This window comes from Mauremys reevesii, linkage group 4 (genome assembly GCF_016161935.1).
Source record: "Mauremys reevesii isolate NIE-2019 linkage group 4, ASM1616193v1, whole genome shotgun sequence".
Taxonomy (NCBI): Eukaryota; Metazoa; Chordata; order Testudines; family Geoemydidae; genus Mauremys; species Mauremys reevesii.
Genome location: NC_052626.1, coordinates 129782870 through 129809547, shown reverse-complemented (window position 1 = coordinate 129809547; position 26678 = coordinate 129782870). Strand labels below are relative to the sequence as shown.

General features: G+C 48.9%; 1 protein-coding gene across 5 annotated transcripts in view; it reads right to left on the bottom strand.

The window, feature by feature from the left end:
- PPARD (peroxisome proliferator activated receptor delta) overlaps positions 1–26678 on the bottom strand; it is a 37785-nt gene that overhangs the window by 10362 nt on the left and 745 nt on the right. Inside the window, exons 2-5 of one of the 5 annotated variants that reach the window (XM_039535816.1) lie at positions 21530–21618; positions 3169–3399; positions 1742–1893; positions 626–764 (exon numbers count right to left, since the gene is read on the bottom strand). In XM_039535816.1, the coding sequence (XP_039391750.1) occupies positions 626–764; positions 1742–1893; positions 3169–3298 (421 nt within the window). In that variant the 5' untranslated portion in view covers positions 3299–3399; positions 21530–21618. Of the gene's footprint in view, positions 1–625; positions 765–1741; positions 1894–3168; positions 3400–13925; positions 13949–21529; positions 21619–23810; positions 23845–24977; positions 25045–26678 lie in introns of those variants that run through there. The other 4 variants (XM_039535817.1, XM_039535818.1, XM_039535819.1 and 1 more) reach the window with 4 other exon arrangements.

Below are 26678 nucleotides of genomic sequence, written 5' to 3'. Positions count from 1 at the left end.
CACTTACACACAACCACGCCCCTTCCCAGTACATCCAGCATCGCTGAGGCAAACAAGGATCTGGCCCTTTGTGTCCTAGGGAACTTTGAGAGAGCAGAGGATTTGCTCTGGTGGTTTTTTCCCCCCTTCAAAGTTTCCCTGACTCCCTCTACCCCCGCCCCCATGCAGCATTCTGTGCACCCAGCTGCCGCTCCCCCCCAGAAGAGGCTGCACTGCAGCACTGTGCATACACAGCCTTTGTGGTGAAAGGCGCTTCAGGAAGGTAAAATACTGTTTGCTATTTTTCCTCTGGATGCCCTTTTGCTCTGTTGTCACTTGAAGGCACCATCGTAGCTGCATGGCTTCATTCAGGAATGAGACTGCCTCTGTCTGCACCGCTGTGCAGACCTGGCTGAGGTCGGGCCAGGCAGGACAATTTCTATTTACACAAGGGTCTAGTTATTTTGAGCGCTCAGCTTGAGACATTTTAAAGGGGCACCAATTGTCAGAATGTGCCAGGCACCTGGCCTCTTGAAACCAGGCCCCCCTGCGGTGTCTCAATTGGGTGCCCCCAAATCCTTTCTGATAACATGGGGTACCGCATGCACAATTGCCAAGGCTTCCCAGTGCCACCCACATCCCTCACCATTGTGCGACATGCCCAGCGAGAGGCATTTCTGGAAGCGACAATACTGGCACTTGTTCCGGTTCTTCCTCTGGATTTTACAGTTCCGGTCACACTTCTCATATTCCAGCTTCATGCGGATCGTCCGACGGAAGAAACCCTGCGGCCGGTGGGGGGAGGGAGTGTGTGGCAGAGGGAGCCAGGAGAGAAAAAACAGCATTACTAACAGTGCCTCAGAACAGCATCAGCTGATGCCTGCAAAAAACTGCCTGCGGTGCTCCAGGCTTCGTGCTGCTCTGACCTTCTTAAAGGTTCACTCTGGGTGGAGAGGAGGTACCGGCAGCAAGCAGAGAAGCTGCCAAACAAACAGACCACTTTCCACTTGTTCCTCTTGGAACGAGCAGAGCCTCTATCAAAAGGGGGACGATGCAGAAGGCATTGCCGAGGGCCAGGGAAGGCCTTGCTGTTATGTACACAAGTCGAGAAACCAGGCGGTTGCAATACCACATGGGGCCAGCAGGGAGAGACGAACAAACAAAGTTCTAACTTCCCAACTCCCTCGCTGTTGACTCCAGCATTTGCTAGCCCTGAGGAATGTTTGGCAGGACCCAGGCGCTGGCTAACGCAGCCCCTCCAGCATCTGCTGTGGGGGAAGGAATTTTACAGCCATGTTCAAGCAAGGGCCGCATGCTCACAGGACGATAAAAACACAGGTCCACTGCTGGCCTGCGGCAGGGATCAGCCAAGGAGCCTCTTTAAAAGCACGCCCGGTGGTCTCGGAGTTTTGTTATGTGAAATGCAATGAGGGGAGAAGATCAGAGCTATGTTGCTACGCAGCTGGGGAAGGCACTTGCCCTGCAGAACTCAACTCCTGCACCACGTAGGACCCACCCCAGGCAGCTCCTGCCTCTCCCAAGACAGAGCCTCTGCCCTTTCTGTTACTGTCTGTCGTTCCACTTCCCCACAATCATGATCCATTAACACCACAGCCCCACAGAGTTAACAGCAAGATCAGATGCCCAGGCTATTAGGAACTCAGTGGGTTTCAGTTTTAGTTCTCCAAGGTATCAGAGAAGGGCCCAAAGCCTGGCTCTGATGCCTTTGCAATGGACAGTGTCTATTGCATGCACTCCATACCTTGCAGCCCTCGCATGCATGCACTCCGTAATGAAATCCTGATGCTATATCCCCACAGACCCTGCATTCCACATTTAGACTTGCAGCGGATGTCTCCTCGCAGCCCATCTGGAGTTGGTCCGACAGGGATGGAGAAGAGCTCTGGGAGAGGTCTAAAGGGATACAAAGAGGAAACGGAAAAAGGTGTTTCTAGGCTGATGCAGCATGCACGTGGACATTTAACAGTCCTACAGAAGAGTGACCGAACAGAGAAGATCGCACCTCTTCTCCAGGTCATCAGAAGCCAGGACAGAAGCACTCTATGGGTCAAGCTACTGGCTTCTGCACGTTATTGATGGGAAACAAGAGTTTTCATATTGTAACAATTTCATTTATTTGCATCGTTTTCTTCCTTTTGGCATTTGGATTCAGGCTGGACAATGAACCCCAAGGGTAAATTCCATATTCCCAGTTCTTAAGCACTAGCCCGATGCTGTTGTACTGGGCTCCTCAGGACTGCAGGGGAAAGATTTAAGCAATAACAAAATAAAAGGTAATAAAGGTAATAATTGGAGATATACCAATCTCCTAGAACTGGAAGGGACCTTGAAAGGTCATTGGGTCCAGCCCCCTGCCTTCACTAGCAGGACCAATTTTTGCCCCAGATCTCTAAGTGGCCTCCTCAAAGATTGAACTCACAACCCTGGGTTTAACAGGCCAGTGCTCAAACCACTGAGCTATCCCTCCCCCCTTGCTGTGAAGCAAATATTTTTTGATTTTAAATGCAATGCAAGCTTTCCCTCCCCTAACTAAAACCCACACACTAAATTCTGGGCCTAAAATTACTCGAGCGTCCCTTTAATTTTTGTCTTCTAACTCTCAGCGAATGGCTGAGCAAAGCGAATCAGCTTCCTTTTAGTGAAATGATTAAGCCTTTCAGGAGCTTGGCTGCCAATGAATCAGTTCAGAAGAAAAGATTAAAACAAGCCAGACTCCATTCACACGCAAGTCCCTGTGCAGCTCAGCACATAGGAACAGACGAGTGCCTGGAACATCTGGCAGGAGCCAACAGCTGCTGTTTCAGAGGGAGGCAAGCTTCCTGCAGCACTTCATTCACATCACTGTCCATGGGGCAGAAAATTCCTTCCTTACTTGAGACAAGCTGTGGCACAGGGCAAGATTCCTCTCACTTTAAGCTGGAAATTCTATTCTTAGTTATACAAACATCTGGTCACTTTCAGCCTCTTTGAGCACTCTCGGCTGAAAGCCTGGAGCTATGGAACTTACTCCTGACAGGGCTGTACCACTCTGGCTCCCCTGCACGCTGCAAGATTGTTTTCTTTATGCAGGCATTTTCCTTTGGAAAAATGGTTTCCATCCTGTTAAGCCAGCATCCATTGTTCATTGGATACACCTACTTGATGCCCAGCTGCGCCCTTCCCACTTACCTGTATAGCTGCTAGAAGGCAGCGAACAATCTGGTCCTCCGCTTGGATCTGAGGTTTCACCTGCTGCTATCACTGCCTCTTCCTTTTCCTCCTTCTTGACCTCAAGTACTTCCTTCTGTAGCTGTTCCATAACTGATCACCCCTCAGTGCCAAGACTGCAGCCCCTGTCATAGCTCTGGCATCATCCGCGTCTGTCCGGAGATGGACCCCTACCGGGCTGTTCCTGCTAGCCTATGGGAAAGATGGGGAAATATCAGAGGTTATCAGCAGTAGAACAGCTTTTGTGCTGAGCTTCTACACCACTGGCACTTTATCACACAGCAGCCGAGAAGGAGAGAGAGGGACTACAACCCTGCTAGTCCCACTCTGTCTTCCATGTCTATCCAGAAAAGGAAGCAGGGCCTTTGGCAGGTTATTGATGTGGCCAAGACACCTACTTCCTCCTTAGAAAGATGCTTCTCTCTCTCCATACCCTGATTTTTACCAGCTTCCAGTACAAACAGTCCATTTTCATGTAGTTCATTCAGAAAGCGCTGATTTTTTCCACTCTAAAATCCACACAAAGTCATCTAGGTCAGTCCCCATTTAGAGCCCAATAGATGCATGGATCCAGCCTGCATGCTGTCCCAGAGGTATCTCACACTGCAATACAGCAGAGGGGACCGGAGCCCAAGATGCTGGCCCCGTCCCTCCATTTGCAGAGCTGCAAGTACTAGGAACGTCCCACTATAATTCAGAGTCGGAGGGTCTGATGTCACAAGGAAGCTACCACTGTTGGGGCCTCAGGAGCTGTAGCTAATCACCTTCCGTTGGAAAAACGATTAGTGTGATGAGGGTGAGAGAAGAAAGGGGAAAGTAAACCAGAATCCTTCAGCGTAATTATACATTTGTTGGTTGGTACATCTGCCCAAATCAGGCACGAGAGTAGGCCAGAGCAATCCACGTTTCTGCAGAATCCTATCCAAAGCTGCAGGGCAGAAGCTGGGCATATCATCACGTTGGGTCCTTCTGGAACAACACTGTGGAAGCCGGGGACAGACAGCAGCCAAGATGGAGGAATTACACCGGAGCTACTGCCTAGTTTGTTTATATTTACAGGCAGGCGCAAACACAGATGAGGCCAGAGGAGAATGGGAAGGCATACAAGAGGTCACCACTACTCTGGATTATATTGCACATTCCTTCCAAGGCTCTCAAAGCACTTCACAGGGGAATGCCAGGCTCATGTATCCCATTTAACAGAGAGTGAAACTGAGGCATGGAGAAATGCAGCGACTTGCCCATGGTCACGCAGGGAGCTAGTGGCAGGGCTGGGAATCCCATGTCCTGTCCACTGAACCACAAGGTCTGTCTGAACATATTATATTCCACTCATTAGGTCTGATCCTTCCACACCCACTAAGCTGACAGCTTTAATGATGTTACTAGGAGAGGAACAGGGAAACAAGTGTAGTGCCCCATGCAGCAGATACTGCCAGACAAAGGCTGAATGCAATAGCACTAAACCCAGTGGCTGGCTAGACGCTGCAGGTCTCTCTGCTGGCTACTTGCTAGGGTGACAGCCTCCTGTGGGCCTCTGGGATCACACTGGTTTCAACCATGCTGCGAGAAGTTACAGCATTGCTATGGCTGCATGTTTCTTTTTATTCATTTATGTTGTAACTAGCTCCCCTTGCTCTGCCAAAAATCAGTCATTTAAATAGTTTCCTATTGCTCCATGCAGCTGCCGAGCCGCACTCCACCACAAAGTCTAATAGCGACAAAATCTGCTGTACAGTCCAGCTAGTGTCTTAATCGTGGTCTTCCTTTGGGAGGATTAGCAAACTAGCCTCTCGCCTCCCCTTCCCTCTGACGCCCCCATCTCCTCCCCAAGACACACTGGGGCAAGGGCTAAGATTTCCTTTAGCCACACGAATCTCATAGTCACAAAAGTTATACAAAGAGTAAGTTGTGCATCTTCCATACAGAGATGCCTCAAAGTCAGGTACCTCTTCCATCGCCAGCCCAGTAGCTAAGGTGTGGATACTTTGCTCCCTTGGCTAGGCAGGTTTTTAACAGCTGTGCACAAACACCACTCCCCACCTCTTGTCAAGTGCTAGATTTCAGAGTCAAAACCGACTCGAGCCTTGACGGTTCAGGACATAGGCTCCGTATCCCAAACGCATTTCATGCTCCAGCCCAGGTCAGCATTGACAGGGTACGTCTACGTTGCAATCAAAGCCCCATGCAAGGGCCATGGCTAGCCTGGGTCAACTGACTTGGGCTGCGGGGCTGGAGCTTGGGCTCGAAGACCCAATGAGGGGGCAGGGTCCCAGAGCCCGGGCTCTAGCCCGAGCGGCTAGAGTGAGTCAATTGACCCACAGGCGGAGACTCAGTGTCACCAGTTTCTTATTGCAGCGTAGGCGCACCCACAGAGGCCTGGTCTACCTGCAAAGTTGCACTGTTCAACTAAGGTGTCCTTTTCAAACCAACTGTGTTACACGGGTGCGACTCAGGATGTAGGCTCTTCCCAAGTCAATCGAAACCTTACCTCAGGTTGGCCTGAGCGGGTAACTTTACATGCATAAGTTAAATCATAGAACCATTTACATCCATTAAAGTGTCCCCAAGGGGGCTTCGCATCACTTGAACTACATTGGTTTTTAAACCCATTCAAGTTAAACCAGTGCTACTCCTGTGCACAGACAAGCCCTGAAAGTGGGATGTCATCTGCTGGCAGCAGGGTGGCCTGCGGGAAGTGAGCTGGTGGATCTCAGCCCAGGTCCTAGATGGCCATACCACAAAGGCCCATCACTGGAATTGGCACTAATCAGCCTCCCTTGCCGAGAGCTTTGGCAGAGAAGCCAAGGACTTCACTAGACAGACCACTGAGCCTGAACTTCCCCTTCCCTGCAGCGGTGACCCTCCCAGAGCAGAATTAGACACACTGGCAGGGCAGTAGAAGCAAAACTTGCCCTGACGCTGCCCATGCTGTATATGGTCCATGCTGTCATTGCCTTGGGCATATTATTCATTTGGAGTAAGGAAACAAGACAGTCCTGTCCTCAGCCCCCTTCTGCTAGTCCTCTTAGCTCACCGCATCCCACATTCCTGGGAGATGTGCCTATGTCCATGCACACTACCCTTCTTCCACTGCTGGAGCACTTAGATTGCATCCAGGTCCTTTTATTTACATGGGAGCTCGCAGCACAGGGCAGGTCACAGCTCATGTGCAAGGAGAAAGTTCTGCGAGACAGAGAAAGCCCAAGATGGTGTTGAAAGATCACAAGTCAAACTAGAGCATGAAGGCAAATGCACATCAAGCTCTATGTCCGAATCACGTAGAGAGCCAGCACTTGGAGCACAAGTCCCAGACCCTACAGTGCCTGTTCAGTGAGAGTTCCCCATATCTACGAATTGCAAGACGCTGAAGGCAGGAGTGCTTTGATCACAAAGTCTGAACTCTCTCTCCCCAGGGATTTAGTACTATGCACTGATACATTTCAAGCGTCTGGGGAAGGTACATTCCAGGCTCCTGGTAAGCATAACTACCCCGTTTTCGTTTCCAGTGGAGCCAGGCAGAGAGGCAGAATACTGTACAGTCTTAAACAAGTGCAGAGAGCTCCCTTTCAGTGCCTCCTCAAGAATACTGAGGGACCATTCACATGCGGTGTTATTGTTGGCACACCCGCCTGGTAGGATGTGGTACACGCGGAGGGAAAACTATTCACCGTAGTTTGTGTGTAAGGAGCTGATTTTTTTTTTAATACCTATCTCTCTCTCTCTCTCCACACACATTATATATGTATATACACACACACCTCCCCCCAAAATCTATCCATCTCTAAATGAATGCACAAGCTTCAGGAAAATCCTGTTGCCTGGAACATCTGGTGGGGGGCTGGGAGGAAAAGTCTGTGTAGGAGAAGCAAATAGTCTACAGTGGAACCCACACCCAAGCACATTGTTCAGCCTCTGATTAGCTACCTTTTGTCTCTGGGATCCATATGGGAGGGCAAGCATAGAGGACTTATTTTAAACCGAGTGTCTATGCAGTTCCCATTAGCTTCATCATTTTCACAGTACGTTGCCATTGGAATAACACTGCCACATTCCTCCAGATGGGTTTTAGGCATGCAGTAATTCACACCTTTTGGCAGCCTGTAAAATAATATTGTACATGACTGACAGCTGGCTGCTCTGGGTAGGCATTACCCAGACTCTGAATCAGGGACAGCATCGTCTTCACCCATTGCTTTAAGTGGGCCAGTTTTGCCTAGAGCAACATAGGCCAGGCTCAATTCCTGGAGGTTTTGGGGGGTGAATGTTAGGATAGTGAAAGGGGTTGAACTGACAAGCCTGAAGTCTACTATTTAACCACAGCACAGGAAACGCAGAGAGAACGATATTACAAGCTTCACCCTACATTGCTTCTCTACAGGACTTCGCAACTGGGAGGGACACCATCTCTTTAGGTTTGAAGATAGATCAGTCTCCACAGCCCATGCTGTTCTTGGTCTCTCTGCCGCCAATTAATGCCAGTTGCAATGGCAGCTTTTGTAATATGGACTCGGCCCCTGAGACCCATGAAACCATTTTCATAAAGGCCACTGATGAGCTGAGAATAATTTTTGGTCATTATCAGTCAGGGCTGGATATGAACGCCCAGCCTAGAGGTGAAACGTATGAGGAAGTTGTAAATTATTCCCAGTAATGTGCTTAGTGATCTAAGACAACCTGGTTTCTAGGCCCCGCTCTGCCAATAACCTGCTATGTGACCGTGGGAAGTCACTTCCCTTCTCTATGCCTCATGTCCCCAATCTGTAAAATGGGTCCAACGTTCCTGCCCCCACCCCCGAAGAGTGCTTTGACATCCATATAGACAGAGAATGCCTATATGAGTGTTATGTAATAATATTATGGTATTATTACAGCCCATCAGCAAAAGCCAGGAGCTCTTTAACCTGATCAGTGGAAGTGCCACAGAATTATTTATACTCCTGTATTTTCTTGTCGTCCTTTCCCTGCATTCTAAACAATTACCGAGGGAGATAAAAATAGGGATTAATTTCTTACTGGAAGGAGGACGCACTTAAGAATCTCAGCAATTTCACTGGCTGAAAGTAAAGCCAAACAGCATCCAAAGGAAAGCTAACACGGTAAGTAGGAAAGCAGCTGTAAACAGAGAAGCAATCGATACAAAGTGACAGAAGTGGAAGGGAGCAGGGGCACAAAGATAGAGTGAGAGCTGTGAACCGTTTTGAATGATCGGCGCGCAGAGCACAACAACGTAGAAAAACCGACTTCTACGTGGCTGTGTGGTTAGTAGGGGACTGGCTGCTTGGTGGCCTCTATGAAATGAGCTGGCAAGGCTCAGGCTAGTGATAGAGAAGGTTGGCCTACTGGTCGGGATGCTACCCTGGGACTCCAAGGACCCTGGTTTAATTCCCTGCTCCACCACAGACTCCCTTTGTGACCTTGGACAAGTCCCTCTTAGGGTACACATCTACACTGCAACAAAACACCTGTGGCTGGCCCCTGTCAGCTGACTCTCCTCCATGGTGGGGTCCCAGGGCTCAGGCTCCAACCCAAACATCTACGCTGCAATTTTATACCTCTGCAGCCTGAGCCCAAGTCAGCTGACATGGGCCAGCCCTGGGTGTTTTGCTGCAGTGTAGACATACCCTTAGTGTCTTTGTGCCTCAGTTCCCCATCTGTACAAGAGGGATAATAGCACTGCCCTGCCTCACAGGGGGGTGATGAGGATAAAGAAAGACTTGGATTACATAGTTCCCAGGGGACTGTGTCCACATCACACAGCTTAGGTGGCTAACTAACCACCAAGATGCTGAAGTCCCCTTTCGTCTCTAGAGATGGTGCCACAAAAAACAGAGGTCACGTGTTAGCGTGGGCACCTTGCTGTGCCGCTGCCTATCCTGTACCTGTCCCATGGTCAGAGTGCCATCAGTGGGACACGTTCCCCAACACTAAGGAGAAGCCACAGCATCCGATCCGTTAAGGAAGAGGTTGCTTCATTAAAATATTTAAGCGTGTTCGTCACAAGTGGCTTAAGAAACAAATGTGATGATGCTTCAAAAGCTGCCTCCACTCTGCACTGGTGCCCAGCGCTTGCCCTGCTCAGTCGATTCACATTCGGTACGTGGTGTTGATTACACAGGGCCTAATCTTTTACTCCTTCCATGGAATAACCTCCCAAGGGAGGGGGTAAAATCGACAGAGTTCTCACTTATTTGAGCAACAGAAAACTTGAGGTAAATTATTTGGAGCAGGGACAATCATTTTCTATGTTTGTACAGCCCCTAACACAACGGGGCCCCAATCCCAATCAAGGTCCCTAAGCACTACTACACAAACCACCAATCCCCTTTCAATTGCCTCTCCAGCCAGCTTTACAGAATCACAGCCCAATTTTTTCCCAGATGCAGGTATCTTACGTAGAACACCCAAATGAGTCACCTGATTTTGCATCCGACAAAGTGGGTATTCACCCACGAAAAGTCATGCTCCAAAACGTCTGTTAGTCTATAAGGTGCCACAGGATTCTTTGCTGCTTTTACAGATCCAGACTAACACGGCTACCCCTCTGATACCTGATTTTCAGAGGTGCTGAGCAGCCATGCGTCCCAGTGCAGGTGCTTGGCATCTCTGAAGACTCAGGTCACTTTTATTTAGGTACCTACATACAGATTTAGATGCCTAACTTCAGGCACTCAAGTTTGAAAGGTTCAGACACAAGGTTTGAAGTGCCATGCAAAAGATGCCAAAGTCTGCTTAAATTAATCGAGAAAAGTAGCAAGCTTCTCGATTTCTCAGAGCACTGGAATCTTCCACCACACACCGCAAGTTAATTTGCAGCCTTAATACCCAGCAAGCTGATGACAATTGTCTCCATCTCCAAAGATGCTTTATGTAGACGGTCCCAAGGCAGTAGGACAATCAGAATGAAATCCTAACCCACAAATCCCTTCAAAGCACAAAGGGTGGTGTTGGCTGATAGGACTGTTGGTTTAGGATTACAAAGATTATAAGCAAATAAAATCTAGTTACTCCCTCACATCTTCCAGATTCTTTCCAGCACAAGTTACTCTCTCCAAGAACTGCAGTTTAGGTTCAGGAAGTTTTACCTGGCTCAGTGCAACACAGAAACCGGTCCTCTCTTCCACTTCCCTGCCTGGATAGAGACGAGTGCCGCATCAACAGCTCACTTCTGCAACACTGATACTTTATCAGGCTTTTCACTGCCCAGGCTAAGTAGGGAACCTGTAACAGGCCTGTCATCCCCTGACCAGATCCCTTGGGTTTGTTTATTCCCAGGGGGAAGGATTAAAGCCAGGGAGAAAGTTACATACAACGGACACCCAGTCAAGCTAGTGTCTGTCTAGCTTCTGAGCACGCAGAGCACAACCGGAAAGAACTCGGGGGTGGGGGGTGGGAGGTGACAAGGGCAGGGCCCTAATATGCTCCCACTGCAGTATCATGACCAGCAGATGGGGATTCTAGGCCTGGGAGGTGGGTATGGCATAGTCGGGGGAAGATTCCCCTCCATGAGAACAAACCCATTTTACATAAACAACTACACAAGGGCACGGTACTAAAATGGGGGGCGGGGGTTATGAGAAGGTCACACAAACTCCTTCCTAATCTTCCCTGAGCCTCTCTGGGGAATCAGACTCCTCTTAAAGCTGTTTCTTAGCCTGTGGGATGAGGTGGGGGGGGGCTCACAAACCCACAGTTAAAATAGCAAAGGGTGAGAAAGTCACATGACTCCTGATCTGCCACGCCTCTCCTCCCCACCCCACAAATTCAAATATGCTCCTGTAGCTGTAGTTAAAGCAGCAGGTGGATCCTCAAAAGCCACCTACCCTCTCTCCCTGTTTTCATAGCATCCCCCGAAGCAGTCAGCTACAGGAGCACCTCCTATTTGTACAAGGCTGTGGGCTCAGGTACAAGCCTGCTGACCCACCTGTCTCTCCTGTGCTCTTGCAGCTCTCAGCTAAGCTGCAATAGCACATGCAAACTCACCCATGGACCCCCCTATGCCACTGCAAACAGTACAGGGCAAGGAGAAGGAGGCACAAGACAAAAGGGTAAATCAGAGGGCAAACCGAGGAAAGAAAAACATAAGAACAGGGAACAGAGCCAGGTAACGAGAGAGTAAATGTGCAGAAAGACAGCCTGACGCAGCTGTGCCCATGGCATGGAACACAGGGAACAGACGCTGACGCACAGCTGGCCACCCATCAAAGGGGGGCTCCACCCCCTAAGAGTAATAAGCTATTCAGAAATGTCTGAGGGGGCTCCAACGTAGAGGAAGCAGTTTCCAACACCCAGGGTGAAATCCTGACCCCGCTGAAGTGAACGGCAAAACTGCCATTGACTTGAAACTGGACTAAGCTCTCACCCCGGGAGTTAGTAACTGCAGCTCACAAACGTGGGCTTAAGACTGGTCCCAGTTCATTAGCATCCAGATCTTGTGGCTAGGTTCGCAGTAGCTGGAAGTTCAATGAGGAAGTGCCCATGTCACTTGTGTCCTAGCGTAGGAGGAAGAATGGAGTGACGTCCAAGTTTCTCTCCAACATTAAACCAATACATCAGCTGCAAGTCATCATGAGAAAGGTACATGCATACAGGCACGTACATACAAAGTGTTGGAAGCCAGAGGGTCGGCAGACATAGCGACGGGGGCAAGGAAGGGCTACTAATAATGACAACGTCATCTGAAAATTTAAAAGACAATTAATGACTCATGTCCTCCCAATACCGTTTTGTTGCTGATGAACTCGACCAACAGGCAATTTCTCTGCACCCACTGAGGCAGACCCCAACACAAACAAGTTTCCATCCAGGAGGGCAAGCCTAACGGTGTGTGCATTTATTTTAAATTCAGACATTTACAGAATGCACACCTAAGTTAGATGCAATGCCTGGCAAGTCACCCTGTTACTGCTTTCCATGTCAGAGCCAGGTCCCTCCTTATCCCCATTCCCCACAGATGTGGGACTCCAGTCACAGCCCGGTGACAACGTCAGACCCAAACCTCCTCCTGCAGGGTAGCAGAGCCAGCAGAAAAGCTCCCCTTCTCCAGCAGAGATTTCCTTCCGTGACACTAAGGAGCAACCCAGGAGTTGCATGATGAATCCGTGTTTAAAATGGAAGACAACCAGTGCTGGGCACTTTTGTTCATTTGAATCAAACAAAACCCGTTAGCGAGATCCCACACAGGGTCATAAGGAGCTCATGTGTACTTAGATTGTAAGCTCTCTGGGGGCAGAGGCCACCTCTGTCTGCACACAACCAAGCACAGTGGGGCCTTGGTCCAGGACTGGGGCTCCGAGGTGCTAGGATAAGACAATAACGACACATGTAGTGTGTGTCATTTGGTTTTTCTGAAACATCTATAAGACAGCTGTTTCTGCAACACATGGCACGCACTGAATCCATAATGGTGTGTGGTGGAATAAAAAGGGTTTGGCTGGCACTTGTTAATGATGATTTGAAGTCCATTGAATAAGGTGCCTATCCCAGGCTGATAAAACCTTTACACCATGCTAACATGTCCTGCCTTTCTGCACATAGAGTTGTAAAAGCCAAATAAACTCCCTTAAGCTAACAGAATGACTCAGGAGAGGTAACTAAGGTGCAAACACAAAACTGCTGTATGTTGGCTTTCAGTCCTGAAAGTCCAGAACACCGCCTTCGTTATCTAATGAATTCTCAGCAGAGTCTCGCATGTGTCACCCCTTTCACCTACTTGGAAGTCACCGGCATGCAAGCTGCACATTGCAACAGAGGGCACTCTAGTAGCAGTCACTAGAACTGTTCCTTCCATCAGCATTTCCATTATACAGCCCTCTCGAGAGACGAAGCTTACTTGGCATGTCAAGTTTTCAGTCCTTAAAAGAATCTGTTGGGACATTTTAAGTTGTAAGCGCCAAGTTATTCTAGTTGCGGGTGCTCTCTCTTGCTCATAACACCACTGATATTTAAAAAGAACGGACCGGACATGACAAGCGGCTGAAAATCTGCAATGAACTTTGTTGTACATCAAGCACAAACATTGTAAACTGCTGACATCTCCACCCTACCAATGGCAGCATAACATACTAGGAGGCTGCTGGCGTCCCCCCCCCGTCCAAACGTAGCCCATCAAGAAAAATAATTCTTTACATTCATATGGTGTTTTTTCTCGAGAGAATCTCAAAGCAATTTACAAACATTATGGAAGTAAGTTTCACCAGACCTCTGGGAAGTAGGTCAGCATTATCCCCATCTGATAGATGGGCAGATTGGTGCACGGAAAGGTTAATGGTCTGTTGTTCAGAGGCCCCAAGCATCGATAACTCTCACTGATTTCAATGAGCGCCACGGGTGCTCGGTGCCTTTCCAAAGAAATCACCGCACGTGACTTGCGCAAGTCTGAGTAAGTTGGCAGAGCTAGAACTCAGGAAATTCCCAACTCCCTGTTCCAAGCTTTTTCTGGAGTTTACACCATGCGCTAACAGCTGATATTTGAGCCCCTGCCCCCAACGCTCAGTCACCTGTTCCAATCACTAGACAACACCGCCTCTGCAGAAATCCAACTATGTGTACAAGAGAGATTCGTGCCAGAAATCTCCACACCCGTCTCCCTTTAATGTTACTGTAAAAAGGAAAAAAACCAAACAAACCCCCAAAACATGCAGCATTTGTCACATGCTCAGCTAATGAGGAGACTCAGCAGCAGAGCTCTCACTCTGCCCGTAACTCGCTACACTTACGCCCAGATGTTGAAGCGGTTTCAGAAGAGCATGAGAGTTTGTGTTCAAACCTGTTCCTCTGCAGAGGGCGACCACCAGTGCAATCTGCCACGAGCGCATACGGACTGGGGAGAGGTCAAAGAAACTGCAAAGTCACTTCTCCATCCACAAGGGCACTCGAGTTCTTTGACCTTCTCCCCAGTACAGCTTTATGATACGTTTATATCGTGAAGCACGAGCCCAGACAGGAAGAAGCAGTGAGCTGCCTACACTGCAATGATCATGTTACTGCCAATTATTCAGACACATTTGACGATGGGGCATGGGCAGCTTTCCTCACTCATTCAGAGCAGATACTACCCAGAATGAGTCACAGATCTGATGTACGTTTTGCTTTATTTTATTTCAATTCACCCACTTCCTGAAAGACTTCTTTGAAAAGTTGTGAAACACACTGGACTCTCTCCTCCTTCACAGGGGTTCTGACGTGGGCACCAAGGCCCTGACACCGCATTTCCCTCCAGACGGAGAGAAGCTAGTGGACAGGTTCCTGAAAGGGCTCTTTGCTCTCTGCACTTGAATGAGTTTCCTGGGCTGGCAGGAGGCAAGAGAAGACTTCTCGGACCCACGATCCCAGACACGAGAAACACATTCCACTGCACTGCTTGCCAGAAATTACTTTTTTGCCTTGTGGTTAAAAGAGCCTTGGCAGTCCAAGCATTCCCTCGGTACAGCCAAGGCTAGAAGTCCCCGTTGCAACTGTGAAATCATAATAAATTAACCCTAGGGAGGGGTAATGTAGGAGTATAAAGTACTGTGAGAGCCTGAGACGGCGGTTACTAGAAAAGTCTAGTATTTCCCCTTGTCTGTATTTCCAGCCAATAACAAACAGCTTCACAACACCCCTGTTACAAAGAGTGGTATCAGAGGGGCATCGTGGGTGAATGGAGCAAGCAAAGAGTGAGAAATCCAGCACTTCCAAATTCTTATCCAACCTCCTGCCGCATGGGCTCAAAAGCAAGTCACTTCACTTGTGTGTGTGAAGAGTGAGGATAATGCTGCTCCACTGCGGAGAGGGGAGGGTTAGTTAATAGTGGCATAGTTCTGAAAGTGCAAGGGGGTAAATCATTTCCAAATGTTACTGTTTATTCCCATATTACACACAGGGTAGCTATGGGACCTGCACAAAGGCAAGAAGAAAGCTAGTGAGGTCACAAGAATAGAACTCAGCTCCCTGTCCCTTGATCCACTAGACAGCAACGCCAGCAACACGGTCTCCTCCCTCTTTATAAACACAGAGTAGAGTGTTTCTTGGGCCACTGTTAGCAGTTATACAGTTTCAATAGTAGCCTCGCTGCTTCTTGTATTTGTGCTCGACAACATTGCTCACAATGAGGAGCGTAACCACATGAGCAATCAGCGCGAAAGGGGCGGGAGGGCAGGTCTGTCTCGGTGGAACAGAGACTGAATATCCAGAATAAGAGAGGCATTGCCAAGAAGAGGCGTTTGACTAGAGCAGCGGTTCTCAACTGGGGATCCACGGCCCTTTCAAGGGGGCCACAGGGTCCCGCGACTGAAGTCTTGATCTCCGGCGCCCCCCGCAGGGCTGAAGCCCCAAGACCTGGTACGCCCTGTGGGGAAGAAGCCCTGAGCCCATGGGCAGTGTCGGGGACATGAAGGGCATCCCTCCCCTCCTGCCCCACCACCAAAACGCCAGCGCAAGATCACGGCAGTCCCAGGGACAGCTCCACCCCGCCATCTCCTCTCCCCGTCCCCTGGCCAGGTTGGAGGTTGAAGCAGGAGCTGGGCAGCACGGGGAAGCTGTTGGTCTGGCTGGTGCCATGGAGCAGACAGCAGCAGTGTGCCCTCCTCTCCTGCTGGTGCCCAAGGTTAAAGCTGCTCCTCAGCTCCCGGCCCCCTTTGCTCCCGCAGAGTTGGGAGATCCAGCTCTGTGGCTGGCAGGCCCCTCTGGGAACAAGGGCCGCAGGAGAATCCTCCCAGCCCACAGCCCTTAATAACAACCCTCTCCCTACACCCTGAGCTACCCCCGTGACTGCACACGGCCCCAACTACCCCCTCCCTGCACCCTAAGCTGTTTTCAAACTCTCTGAGCTAAGCAACTTTGGAGTTATAGTTTTTGGTTGCGCGTCTCCTCTCCTCCCCGCCCCAACACAGACAGACTGGGTGGCCTGCGGAGGTGAGCCGGGGTGGAGGTGGCACTCCCTCCCTGGACCCTGCCACCCGGAGGTGGCTCAAGCCCCGCTGGCCCCTGTCCTCACCCCACCACCCCAATAGAAGTCAAACTACGCCTATGTCCAAGGCCCCTGCCCCGAGGCCCCGCTGGGCCCTGGAGTTTTTACAGCATGTGGATGGGGCCTCAGAGAGAAAAGGGTTGAGAACCCCTGGACTAGCGGCACCAGGGTTCTTAACAGTGTTTGAAAATAAAGAGAAATATCAATGTTGTAGAAGATCTTAATTAACTGTGCTGATGGAACAGTCCCCTAGTAATTCCATGGCATGGTCAGGCAGCGCCTGTCTAGTCAGAGGTGCCGGAATGCACAGGCAGCCAAGTGATCCAGCCGGTTGCACAGACTCTCCAGCGCTTCCTATTCGTTCGACCAACTACAGCGCTAGCAGCGAGGCAGAGAACTTCTCTACAGCCTCTGTTGACAAACTGACGTACACCCCACACTGCGTATGACCAACAGTGTTAGTCAGCGAGTCAAAAAAAGCAACATGCCCTCCCCGCTGGACTCGATGATGACTTAGGCAATACGGAACTGAGCTCACTGTGACAGGGCTAGCATCCCACAGAGCTCCCAGTGACAGCAGTTTTACAACACCCTCAAGAATAGGTCATTCACAACTTTATACGTAGCACTTTGCAAACGTAAATGAGTCCTCTCCTCACTCCTAAGAAGGGGGGGGGGGGGAGATCATGATACAGGAACCTTCAGTGATTTGCCTGCAGAGGCTACAGAAGGTGTTAGTGTGAGCAATGAGATTAGAATTCATGGGTTCCTGGTTCCCAGCCCTCTGCTTAGACCACTAGACAAAGGCAACCCTCTGCCTCTCCCTCACCTATCCACATAACCCCCCAGCCCCAATTATAATGATATTTCACACGCATGGTGTGTTTCACATATTTAAAGTGCTTTACAAATTTTAGCAGCCATACTTTAAGCTATAGTCCTCTTTGAGAGGGCAACAATGAGACCTGTTGAGGACCATATGCCTGCCTCTCCCTAAAGTCTTGGGAGAGGTGAAAGGAAGAGGGGGTGCTAAGGGGCTCCAGGAATACAACAAAACTGGTATTTTGAACCAAACAAACTTTCTGAAGTTCCTGCAGGCCCCTCAGGTGTTATTCCGAGGCACTGGCTTGCTTACAATCCTCTTGTCCTCACAGATCTGAACGGACCCCGCGGAAGGATCTGGTTTCAAGATCAGTAATTATAGAACAAGACAGAGAGGCGTTAGTAAGCAAAGCCGCAACATTTCTTGAGGCAAACAGGGGATTCAGAGCATGACGAGCACAGCAAGTTGAATGGAAAAGCTGGGGAGTGGCGAGTGAAAAACTGCCATGCGAGGTACCACAGTTAAGGTCGGACTTAGAGCACTGCCCTCGCTAACTCATCCACAGCAAGTGCTGGGCAATAGCCATCACACACTGCATTTCCGGACCCTCTCATCCAAGCATCTCAAAGAGCCTCTCAAGTCTTAGCTCCACATTATCCCCATTTTGCAGATGGGGGAAACTGAGCTGCAGACAAGAGACTAGGCCAAAGCAGCAGAGCTGGGAATAGAACACAGGAGGAGTCCTGACTCCCATTCTTCCTCTCTAAACATGCTTCATCCTGAGAGGGTTGAGTACCGGCATTTCCCTAGACTGTAGATGGACAGTGACTCTCAGGATCAGGCCCCATAACAGCCCAATAAAAACTAGTTCACAAGCCCAAGACAGTCACCATTTTAAAGAGCTTTGAGACTGTATGTTTTTGACCTTGCTGAAATGGTTCCATCAGTTACATGAGCAAACCAGGCAATTTTATCCACTCACCAGCAAGTCCCAAAGACATTTGCCCTAACAGTCACCATTGTTGTGTGGCCCAACAAAATCCTGTAAAGTAAGGCGACTTGTTTTCTCTTCCTCCATATATGCCCCTCCCTCATGGCCTCTGCTGCAGCAGCTAACCTAACAGTCCCCATTTTAGGTCCTAGGCACTCATTAGCAAATGAGGAAATCAGACTGTAGATTTTATTGAGATTACACTCATCTCACCAAAAAAAAAGCTGCTGATTTTGTAGACCCTACCAAAATATTCTGTGCAGCAGCAGTTAAACCCCATTCTCAGGGCTCTGTTGACAGGGATTGATTATGTCTGTACCCAAAGAAAGATGATTTAGCGGGGCCAGTGAATGTACAGACTGAAATTGTTAGAACAAAACCACAGTGTTCACTTAGTCTCCATTCAAACCACAGGAGAGAAAAAGCACATTAATGTTTGCCATAAGGATACGGACATAGTCAATTACAAAACTTCCTGAGAGGGTTTTTAACTACTTTGTTATATGCACTAGTGTAAAACCCCTCTCAGGGAGCTTGAAGGTAAGGCAGTTTTCTTGCTGTCTCTCTCCAAATACTGTCTGGGGGAGTGGGATCTTCCCGTTTTTAAACAGGGAAGGAGGTTTCGTTTGACCAGTTTCAGACTCTTCTGTGAACTTGTTCCTGCGAAAGCAGCTTTGGCAATCAGAACAGTCGCATAACATCATTCTCACTGCTGTGTACATTCCTGACAGTTTGCATTTCGACGACACCTTCCAGAAGCACAGAGCACTTGGTAAAACCTCACACAACATCCCTGCAACTTAGGTATTATCCCCATTCTGGAGATGGGGAAACGGAAGCACAGAGCTGTTAAGTGCCTTGTCCAAGGTCATACAGCGATTCAGTGGCATGGCTCAGAGTTCAAACCATCAGACAATAAATCTCCCTTAAAGATGCTAATGCCAACAAGGATATCAATTAATGCCAACTGTTCTGTCGGCATCTACTAGAAGGACAGTAAATCCACATACTCATCTGACTTGCAACACATGTCAGTCACCAAGTGGTAACAGCTTTCATGCTCTCACAACCTGAGCCAAATGCACACAACAGACAAGAGGCGAAAATCTCTACAAACCATCCCCATCACACCTAGAAAAGCTTTGTTAACATGGAGTTCCAGCACTGCCCTGGTCTCCTCAAGAACGTGAGAGTTGCCAAAACACAAACATTGGCAAGCCAGAACATGCAGAACTAAGGTGATACTTTCCACATAATACAGCCACTCCACTCAGTTATCGCTACCCAGGAAACATGACACACCATCATAACGCGGTATCTAGAGACACATTATGATACACGGCAGGCCTCTTGCCCTTCCCTTACTGTGCCACCAGCAATTAACTTCCAGACATGTGTTACTGGTACAGCATGTGGTTCAGCATCTCACTGACGAAATGATTTGGAGGGGATTGGGAGATGCTGTACCTCAGGAACAGGCCTGACCAAACGGCCTCAAGTTCATCCCACAAACTGTTCTACAGGCCCTCAAGTGGCATACCACATTCCCAGCCACTTTTCGTGCACCTGTAAGTTTTACAGCATTTTGAAAAGTGGTCTTGAAACTGACATGCTCTTCCAGCCTCCCCCCATCTCTGCCTTGCAATCTGTTTCGCACTCTCAGCAGTGCCACACAGACCCACATTACAATCAAGTAATTGAGGGAGGTGTATTTCATAGTCCCTTGACCCAAAGGCCCCAAATTTGCACCACTAACTCTACCCAGAACCCTGATGTGGCACAGGGATTTTCAAAGTAATCTACCAGTGCATTTTAGAGCTTTTTGGAAAAAAAAAAAATCAGCTCTTAGACATCTTTGCTAATCCTTAACTCTGGAAGTCGTTACTGCTCTTCCATGACTTTAAAGATTTTAAGAGCTTATTGCAAGAAGGGCAAGTAATTTTTGAACATTTAATTTGTAGAAAAGCACACTGCTGCTAAGTACCTTACAATGAATTGGCTATATACCTAGTCAAGAATCTCTCCAACCTGTGGCTTGAACTTTAGCAAGCTTGTCTGTGCTGTGACCTGGGTAGACAACAATCCAAATCACAAATCAAACCAAGCCCCTCACAGCTCTGCATTCAGAGCAAGGCAGAGTTTCACTGGCAGCAGAATGAGCTCTCAGTCCTGAATGTGGGGACCTCCTCCTTCCTAATTTAAAGGATTTCATAGAGAAGCTAACTGCAATTGGATCTACTGAGTAAAGGCCTCCACTTATCTCCTTTACTGCTAGTCACTTGGTTTCTAAGAATGCAGATTTCCAATCCATAATTCAAAAGCCACAGAATATACACTTTCCATAGCACAACAGATGTACTGTATAAACAGTTTTGTCAACAAGAAATCCCAAGCAGCATCCTAGAAAAAGGATACCAGTGAACAGCAGTAAGCTATTTTGTATAACAATGGCTTTATGATCAAAGCCTCATACGGGATCATTACAAAATCCTTTCCACGTGCTATAAACATTTTTAGAGGCTCATGTTTTGAATACTTAAACCCCCCCAGCAGAAACAGATGCACACACTTTAGGAAAACTCACATTTTGTTTTACATGAGCAAACTGCAGCCCGTTCAGCTAAGTTACCATGATGTGCGCTGTGGCAGAAAGAAATCAAGCCTACACACAATGTTTTGGTTGCCATGTGACTGCATTGTACTTTGTGAGCTAACTCAAAAGCCTAGGGGGAAAAAAAACAAGAGTTCTCAGAGCACATGTCCCATGATGTCCTAACAAACCCCATTTCATCTCTGCAGTGAACTCACTTGCTTTTGTCCCATGTAAAGGAGGCAGTTACATAAGAATAAATGCTGTAGACGCAGTAGTCAGAGTGGTGGAAAAATAGTCACAGCAGTTTATCTAAACTCTTTCTATAACCCCAGGCCCCACCCACAATCTCAAAACAGCTGATGTTTCTGTTAAAATGCAGTGAAATTCATAGATTCTAAGGACAGACAGGCCCATTGTGATTAGCTAGTCTACCCTTCTGCATAATACAGGCCAGAGAACTTCCTCTAAATAATTACTGCTTAACTAGAGCGCGTCTTTTAGAAAAGCATCCAACCTTGATTTAAAAATGGCAAGTGATGGAGAATTTACCACAAGCCTAGGCAAACTGTTCCAATGGTTAATTACTCACATGTTCAAAATGTACATCTAATTTCCAGTCTGAATTTGTCTAGTTCCAACTTCCAGTCACTGGAAACAGCTAACAATGATTTTTAGCCTGTCTTCATTATACGTCAGAGATGAGTGGGGACAGGCTATGTCACTCAGAGCACGTCATTCTGTCTATGCAGCTCCATAAAGCTAACAGTCAGAAAATAATATAGACATAAGAATAGAAACTGACTTAAAGGGGAAAGCTTAAAATTCTGCAGACACTAAGACGACCTCCAAAAAGCATGGAACAGATCTTAAAGATAATTCACACACTTATCCCACACTGAGTTTTTTTAAAAAACGCGATAGGGCAAAAGTTTTTGTAAACCACATGCACACAAAGGGAAGGGTTACCTCTTTGGAACAGCTGTCCCTGTTTGCCTGTTGGTGAAAGCTACCATGTAGTTACCATACCAGCACAAAGAGCTGCAAATTGAAGAAAACTGCAAGAGAACACAACACAAATCACCATCGATGTGCATGAAGCCCAGCTATTTCTGTGCTATAGGAAGAACAGGAGCAGATTGAACTACAACTCTGAAGTTTATATAGACCCTTATTGCATGCTCAGACTGTACTCTAGGGTAATGCCCCCAGTCTTGTGGAAGGCAAAGGCCTGAGAAGAACAGAATTGTTCAGCAGTTGCAGATGTTTATTAAAGACTCTTTCATGGACTGTACTATAGCTGCCATCAACGGAAGTCATAGCTCTTAGCTGAAATATCAACAAGTCATTGGTCCGAGATCAGGTGTAATGTTAGAAGATCCTCATCACTGACTTACACCATAAGAAACTACCGGCTGAATACATTGGACCTTGACGATAACATAGAGTTGGTATTAAAGATACTGATGCTTCTTAGAAATGTTAGGCATGAAGAGGTGTGTGTGGGGGGGTGTAGGTGTGGGCGCCCCTTAGCCCAGGTGCTGAGGAGTGTCCTGTCAGTGCTGGATGTGAGAAGATGTATGCATTAGAACGATACTTAATCTTACTCTTCAGGTGACTATTTACACTTACCAGTGACTATTTGGAGCAACCAAGTTGCTAAAACTCACAGATTCAACAGAGAAACGGCACCTAGGGGCTTCTCTGATGACCAGGAAAATAGCATCATAACACAGGGAAACCGCTCCAAGCATAGAAGAGTGAAGCAACGAGCTACCAGGTTCTGGAGAAAACAGCTAATAAACAATTCAGAACTAGGGGACTTAGAGAAAATAGGGCGTATTTTTAAACACACCAGAATAACTGGGTTTCATAACCAACACTGAGATTAAACAAAGATGCTGAGTACACAGATGCATCTTGAACCTTTGTTCCCTTCCCAGTATTATATGGGCTCAGCTGCTCCTCCGTGCCAATAAGAAAGCCCCCATTTCAGAGTAATACATCTTTCAGTATTAGAAGAACCGCAAGCTAGTTGAGTATCTGGAAATAAACCAGTTCAGTTATCAAAGGTACGTCCACACTACCCGTCGGATCGGTGGGTAGTGATCGATCTATCGGGGATCAATTTATCGCCAGGGTAGACTAAGCATTAGACTAAGCCTAGAGAGAGCTGGCTTAAAGACGAAAACTAGCAATTGCTTGGTCAGGTCTGAAAGACCTTTGAATGATACCTAATACAGTCACAAATCTGTAGCCACCTACAGCTTCATGGCTGTCACTATGCTGCTGTTTGTGACCACTTGCAACTGCATAACAACAGCAGGGACAATCCTCAGGTCTTCCTAAAGTATAGACCCCTAAAGGAGAATCGCCATTAACTATTAGCAGCACAGGGCATTAAATAGGCAGTTCAGTAGTTCTGACTCCAGGCAAGGATCTCAATGTACTTCGCACTTAGTAATTAAGACTCAAAGTCTCCCTGCAAGTATTATCCCCATCTTAAAGGTGGGGAAACTGAGGCACAGAGAGGTGAAATGAACATTCTCTCTGTGAATCATTTCACTTTTCAAGGTGACCTCAAGGTCCCTGCCAGATCTACATTTCTGTAGTCTTATAATGTGCCCTTTGGTCACTGAGTGAGTCAGTGGCAGAACAATGAAGAGAATCCAGGATTCTTGATTCCCAATCCTCTGCTGTAGCAACTATTCTAAAAATTAAGTAAAATGAATTGCCTTTGTAAACAGGACATTAGGGTTGCAGAATATTCCTCCCGCTTCCTCCTAAAAGGGAAAACAATTGTACCGTAAGTCCAAGTCTGCACATTTTATTATTCCTGGGTAGTAAGATAAACAACACACCCAGGTGCCTTGAACCCAAGCATACTTCCTTCATCTCTGCTACCAGTAAAAACCTTCCCCAACCCTGTAACACAAAGCTCTACAGGAGACCCAGCACAGACACTGCCAATCAGAATGCAAGTCACACCCTGACTACACACACCTTATGACACCGTCCGAGCTCCAACTGCCAACAGAGACAGACAAAACTGAAAATCAATATTAAGTCATTAGTTCACCTTGCTCTGCTCTCAGCCAAATGTCAGGACATGCCCCGTCGGCACTTGGTGCAAGGCGATACTTGCACCAACTCAACAGAGCATGAAAGAAAGCCCAACAACATCCCAGCTCCTCCCCAAAGCTTCCTCTATTCTTCCAGGTTGACAGGCTCTGTTAAGGAAGAAACTCACCTAGCTTTCAGTACATTTGCATCTGGAGGCCTTCAACCTGGTGTCGAGAGGAGGATGAGTATGAGTCGGTTCCAGCAATTGGAAACAGAATATGGAGGGTCGCATCAGGGTCACCTGTTCAAAATCCAGGTGGGGAATGGCCAGAAATCATTACTATCTGACAGCCGTCCAGAGGCCAATGGGAAATGAAACTGGTTGGTCTCAGACCAGCCTCTAAAGGACAGGGGTCTGGTGACAAGAACCATCACCACTGGCCTCCCTACCAACAAGGGACTAAGAGATACTTGAATTCCCTTTCCATGCTAAGACGATCCCTCCAGGTCAGCGCTTATGTATGTTGACGGTAACCCGGGAGTGGGGGGAGAGTCTGCTGTGCCACTGCACCTCCTGTACTTGCTCTACCGTACAGTAGAGCTCTTCGGTTATCTAGCTAGCCCCTTTCACAAGGGCTCTGCCCATGACACGGCAGTTGGAGGGGAAGATATGTGCCTGTCTGATCAGACAAGATGGGCTGTTAAAGGGTCACTCTACGTTGTTTTAGTCTGCCATGGTAGACGAAGTCAATGCAGGCAATTCAGCTACTAAACTACAGTCGTACAAAATAATAAGGCAGGCTTTATTAATAAGAATGAGGAAAAACAATTGTGCACTTAAAGCACAGGATTGGAATCAAGAGATGCAGGTTCTAGCCCCTGCTCTACTACTAACGGTGACGCCGGCCGTTTCACCTCTCTATGCCCCAGTTTCTCCATCTATAAAATAGATGGTACTACACACCTACATCAAGGTTACAAGGCTTAATTCTCTACTGTCTGAAGTGCTTTGAGATCCTCACATTGAAAGTGCAGAGGGCAGTTTTGTATGATCTGAGGGACACTCACTCAGCACCAGCTGTCGAAAGAGCAGCAAGGTCAGGAAGGCAGATTGACCATCCCTTTCCACTGCAGACAGGCAGGAGGAATCCTGCTAGGGAAAGCGGCTGTGACAGTACACTTGGATGGGGAAAGCTCTCTAGTTCTGAGGCAGAGCCGAACACTGTAATACAAAGGAGTCAGCTGTTGCAGCAAGGAGTTGGGACCTGATCAGTGTGGAATAAAAAAAGATGCAACAAGACTAAGTCAAATACATGAGTAAGGAGGTGAGGGGTGAAAGAAACTCGTCTCTAACCTAGGACGCTGGCTGGCTGTCTTGTGTCTTTACATTCCTTTGCCTTCCATCCAAGAATCTCCAGGCACTTAACATATAATTAATCAATTAATTAAAACTTGCAGCCTAACTGGGAAGTAAGCAAGGGCTGTTTTTCTGACCTCACCTACAAGCAGTTTTGTCTAGATACCAGTTTATTTACTTGCTGTCCTAAACATCTGTGTAGCATTGATGCACAGTTATATTTCTGCTGGATCCCACCCCAGACATGGCTGTATTTCCTAGGTGGGTGGTGTGATCTCTATATATAGTTCTAAAGGGTGTTGAGACTACAATAGAGAGACAAGGAAGTGTCACCGTCATATTATAGACAGGAAAACCAAGGCACAGAGAGGAAATGAGATTTGTGGTAGGTCACTGAGACAGACAGTGGAATCTACCAGCCCTATGTCCACAGTGGACTGCTCAAGCCACAAGATCACACCCTTGCCCCAGAGCTGGGATAGAACCCAGGCATCCTCTCTCTCCCATGCCCTGCTCTGACCACTAATCCCTCCATGGTTACACCTCTCCCCCTAGAATCTTGTACCTGATGACACTCGCTTCAGACCCTCCACCTGCCTTTCAACACCCCATTACCAGAGCCAGTCCCACTTCACTCACACTCCTCCTTCAGACAGATCAGGAGGAGAATGCTGGGAGCTGTGGGCAGAGAGGTTCTCCCTCCCCCCTACTCTGGGGTGGGCAGCTGCAGGCAGAGGGGTTCCCCCTCTCCCACTACTCCAGGGGGGACGGCTGCAGGCGCAGGGGTTCCCCCCAGAGGGAACTGGGGGCAGCTGGCACAGGGGTACCCCCCAGAGAGAGGGCTGGGGATAGAGGGGTCCCCCCACAGAGAGCTGGGGGAAGAGGGGCTTGGGCTTAGAGATCCCCAGCAGAGAGGGCTGGGGGTTTGGGCAGAGGGGTCCCCCCAGAAGGGGCTGGGGGATGCGGAGAGGGGTTTGGGGGTGTCAGGCAGAGGGGTCCCCCCCGGGAAGAGCCCCCCACAGAGAGGGCTGGGGGGTTGGGCAGAGGGGTCCCCCCGGAAGGGGCTGGGGGATGCGGAGAGGGGTTTGAGGGTGCCGGGCAGAGGGGTCCCCCCGGGAAGGGTCCCCCCGCAGAGAGGGCTGGGGGTTGGGCAGAGGGGTCCCCCCGGAAGGGGCTGGGGGATGCAGAGGGGGGTTTGGGGGTGTCAGGCAGAGGGGTCCCCCCCGGAAGGGTCCCCGCAGAGGGCTGGGGCTTGGGCAGAGGGTCTCCCGGAGCGGGCTGGGGATGCGGAGGGGGTTTGGGGTGGCAGGCAGAGGGGTCCCCCCGGGAAGGGTCCCCCCGCAGAGAGGGCTGGGGCTTGGGCAGAGGGGTCCCCCCGGAAGGGGCTGGGGGACGCGGAGGAGGGTTTGGGGGTGTCAGGCAGAGGGTCCCCCGGGAAGGTCCCCACAGAGAGGGCTGGGGTTTGGGCAGAGGGGTCTCCCCAGAAGGGGCTGGGGGATGCGGAGGGGGGTTTGGAGGTGTCAGGCAGAGGGGTCCCCCCGGGAAGGGTCCCCCCGCAGAGAGGGCTGGGGGTTTGGGCAGAGGGGTCCCCCCGGGAAGGGGCTGGGGGATCCGGAGGGGAGTTTGGAGGTGTCAGGCAGAGGATCCCCCGGGAAGGTCCCCCGCAGAGAGGGCTGGGGGTTTGGGCAGAGGGGTCCC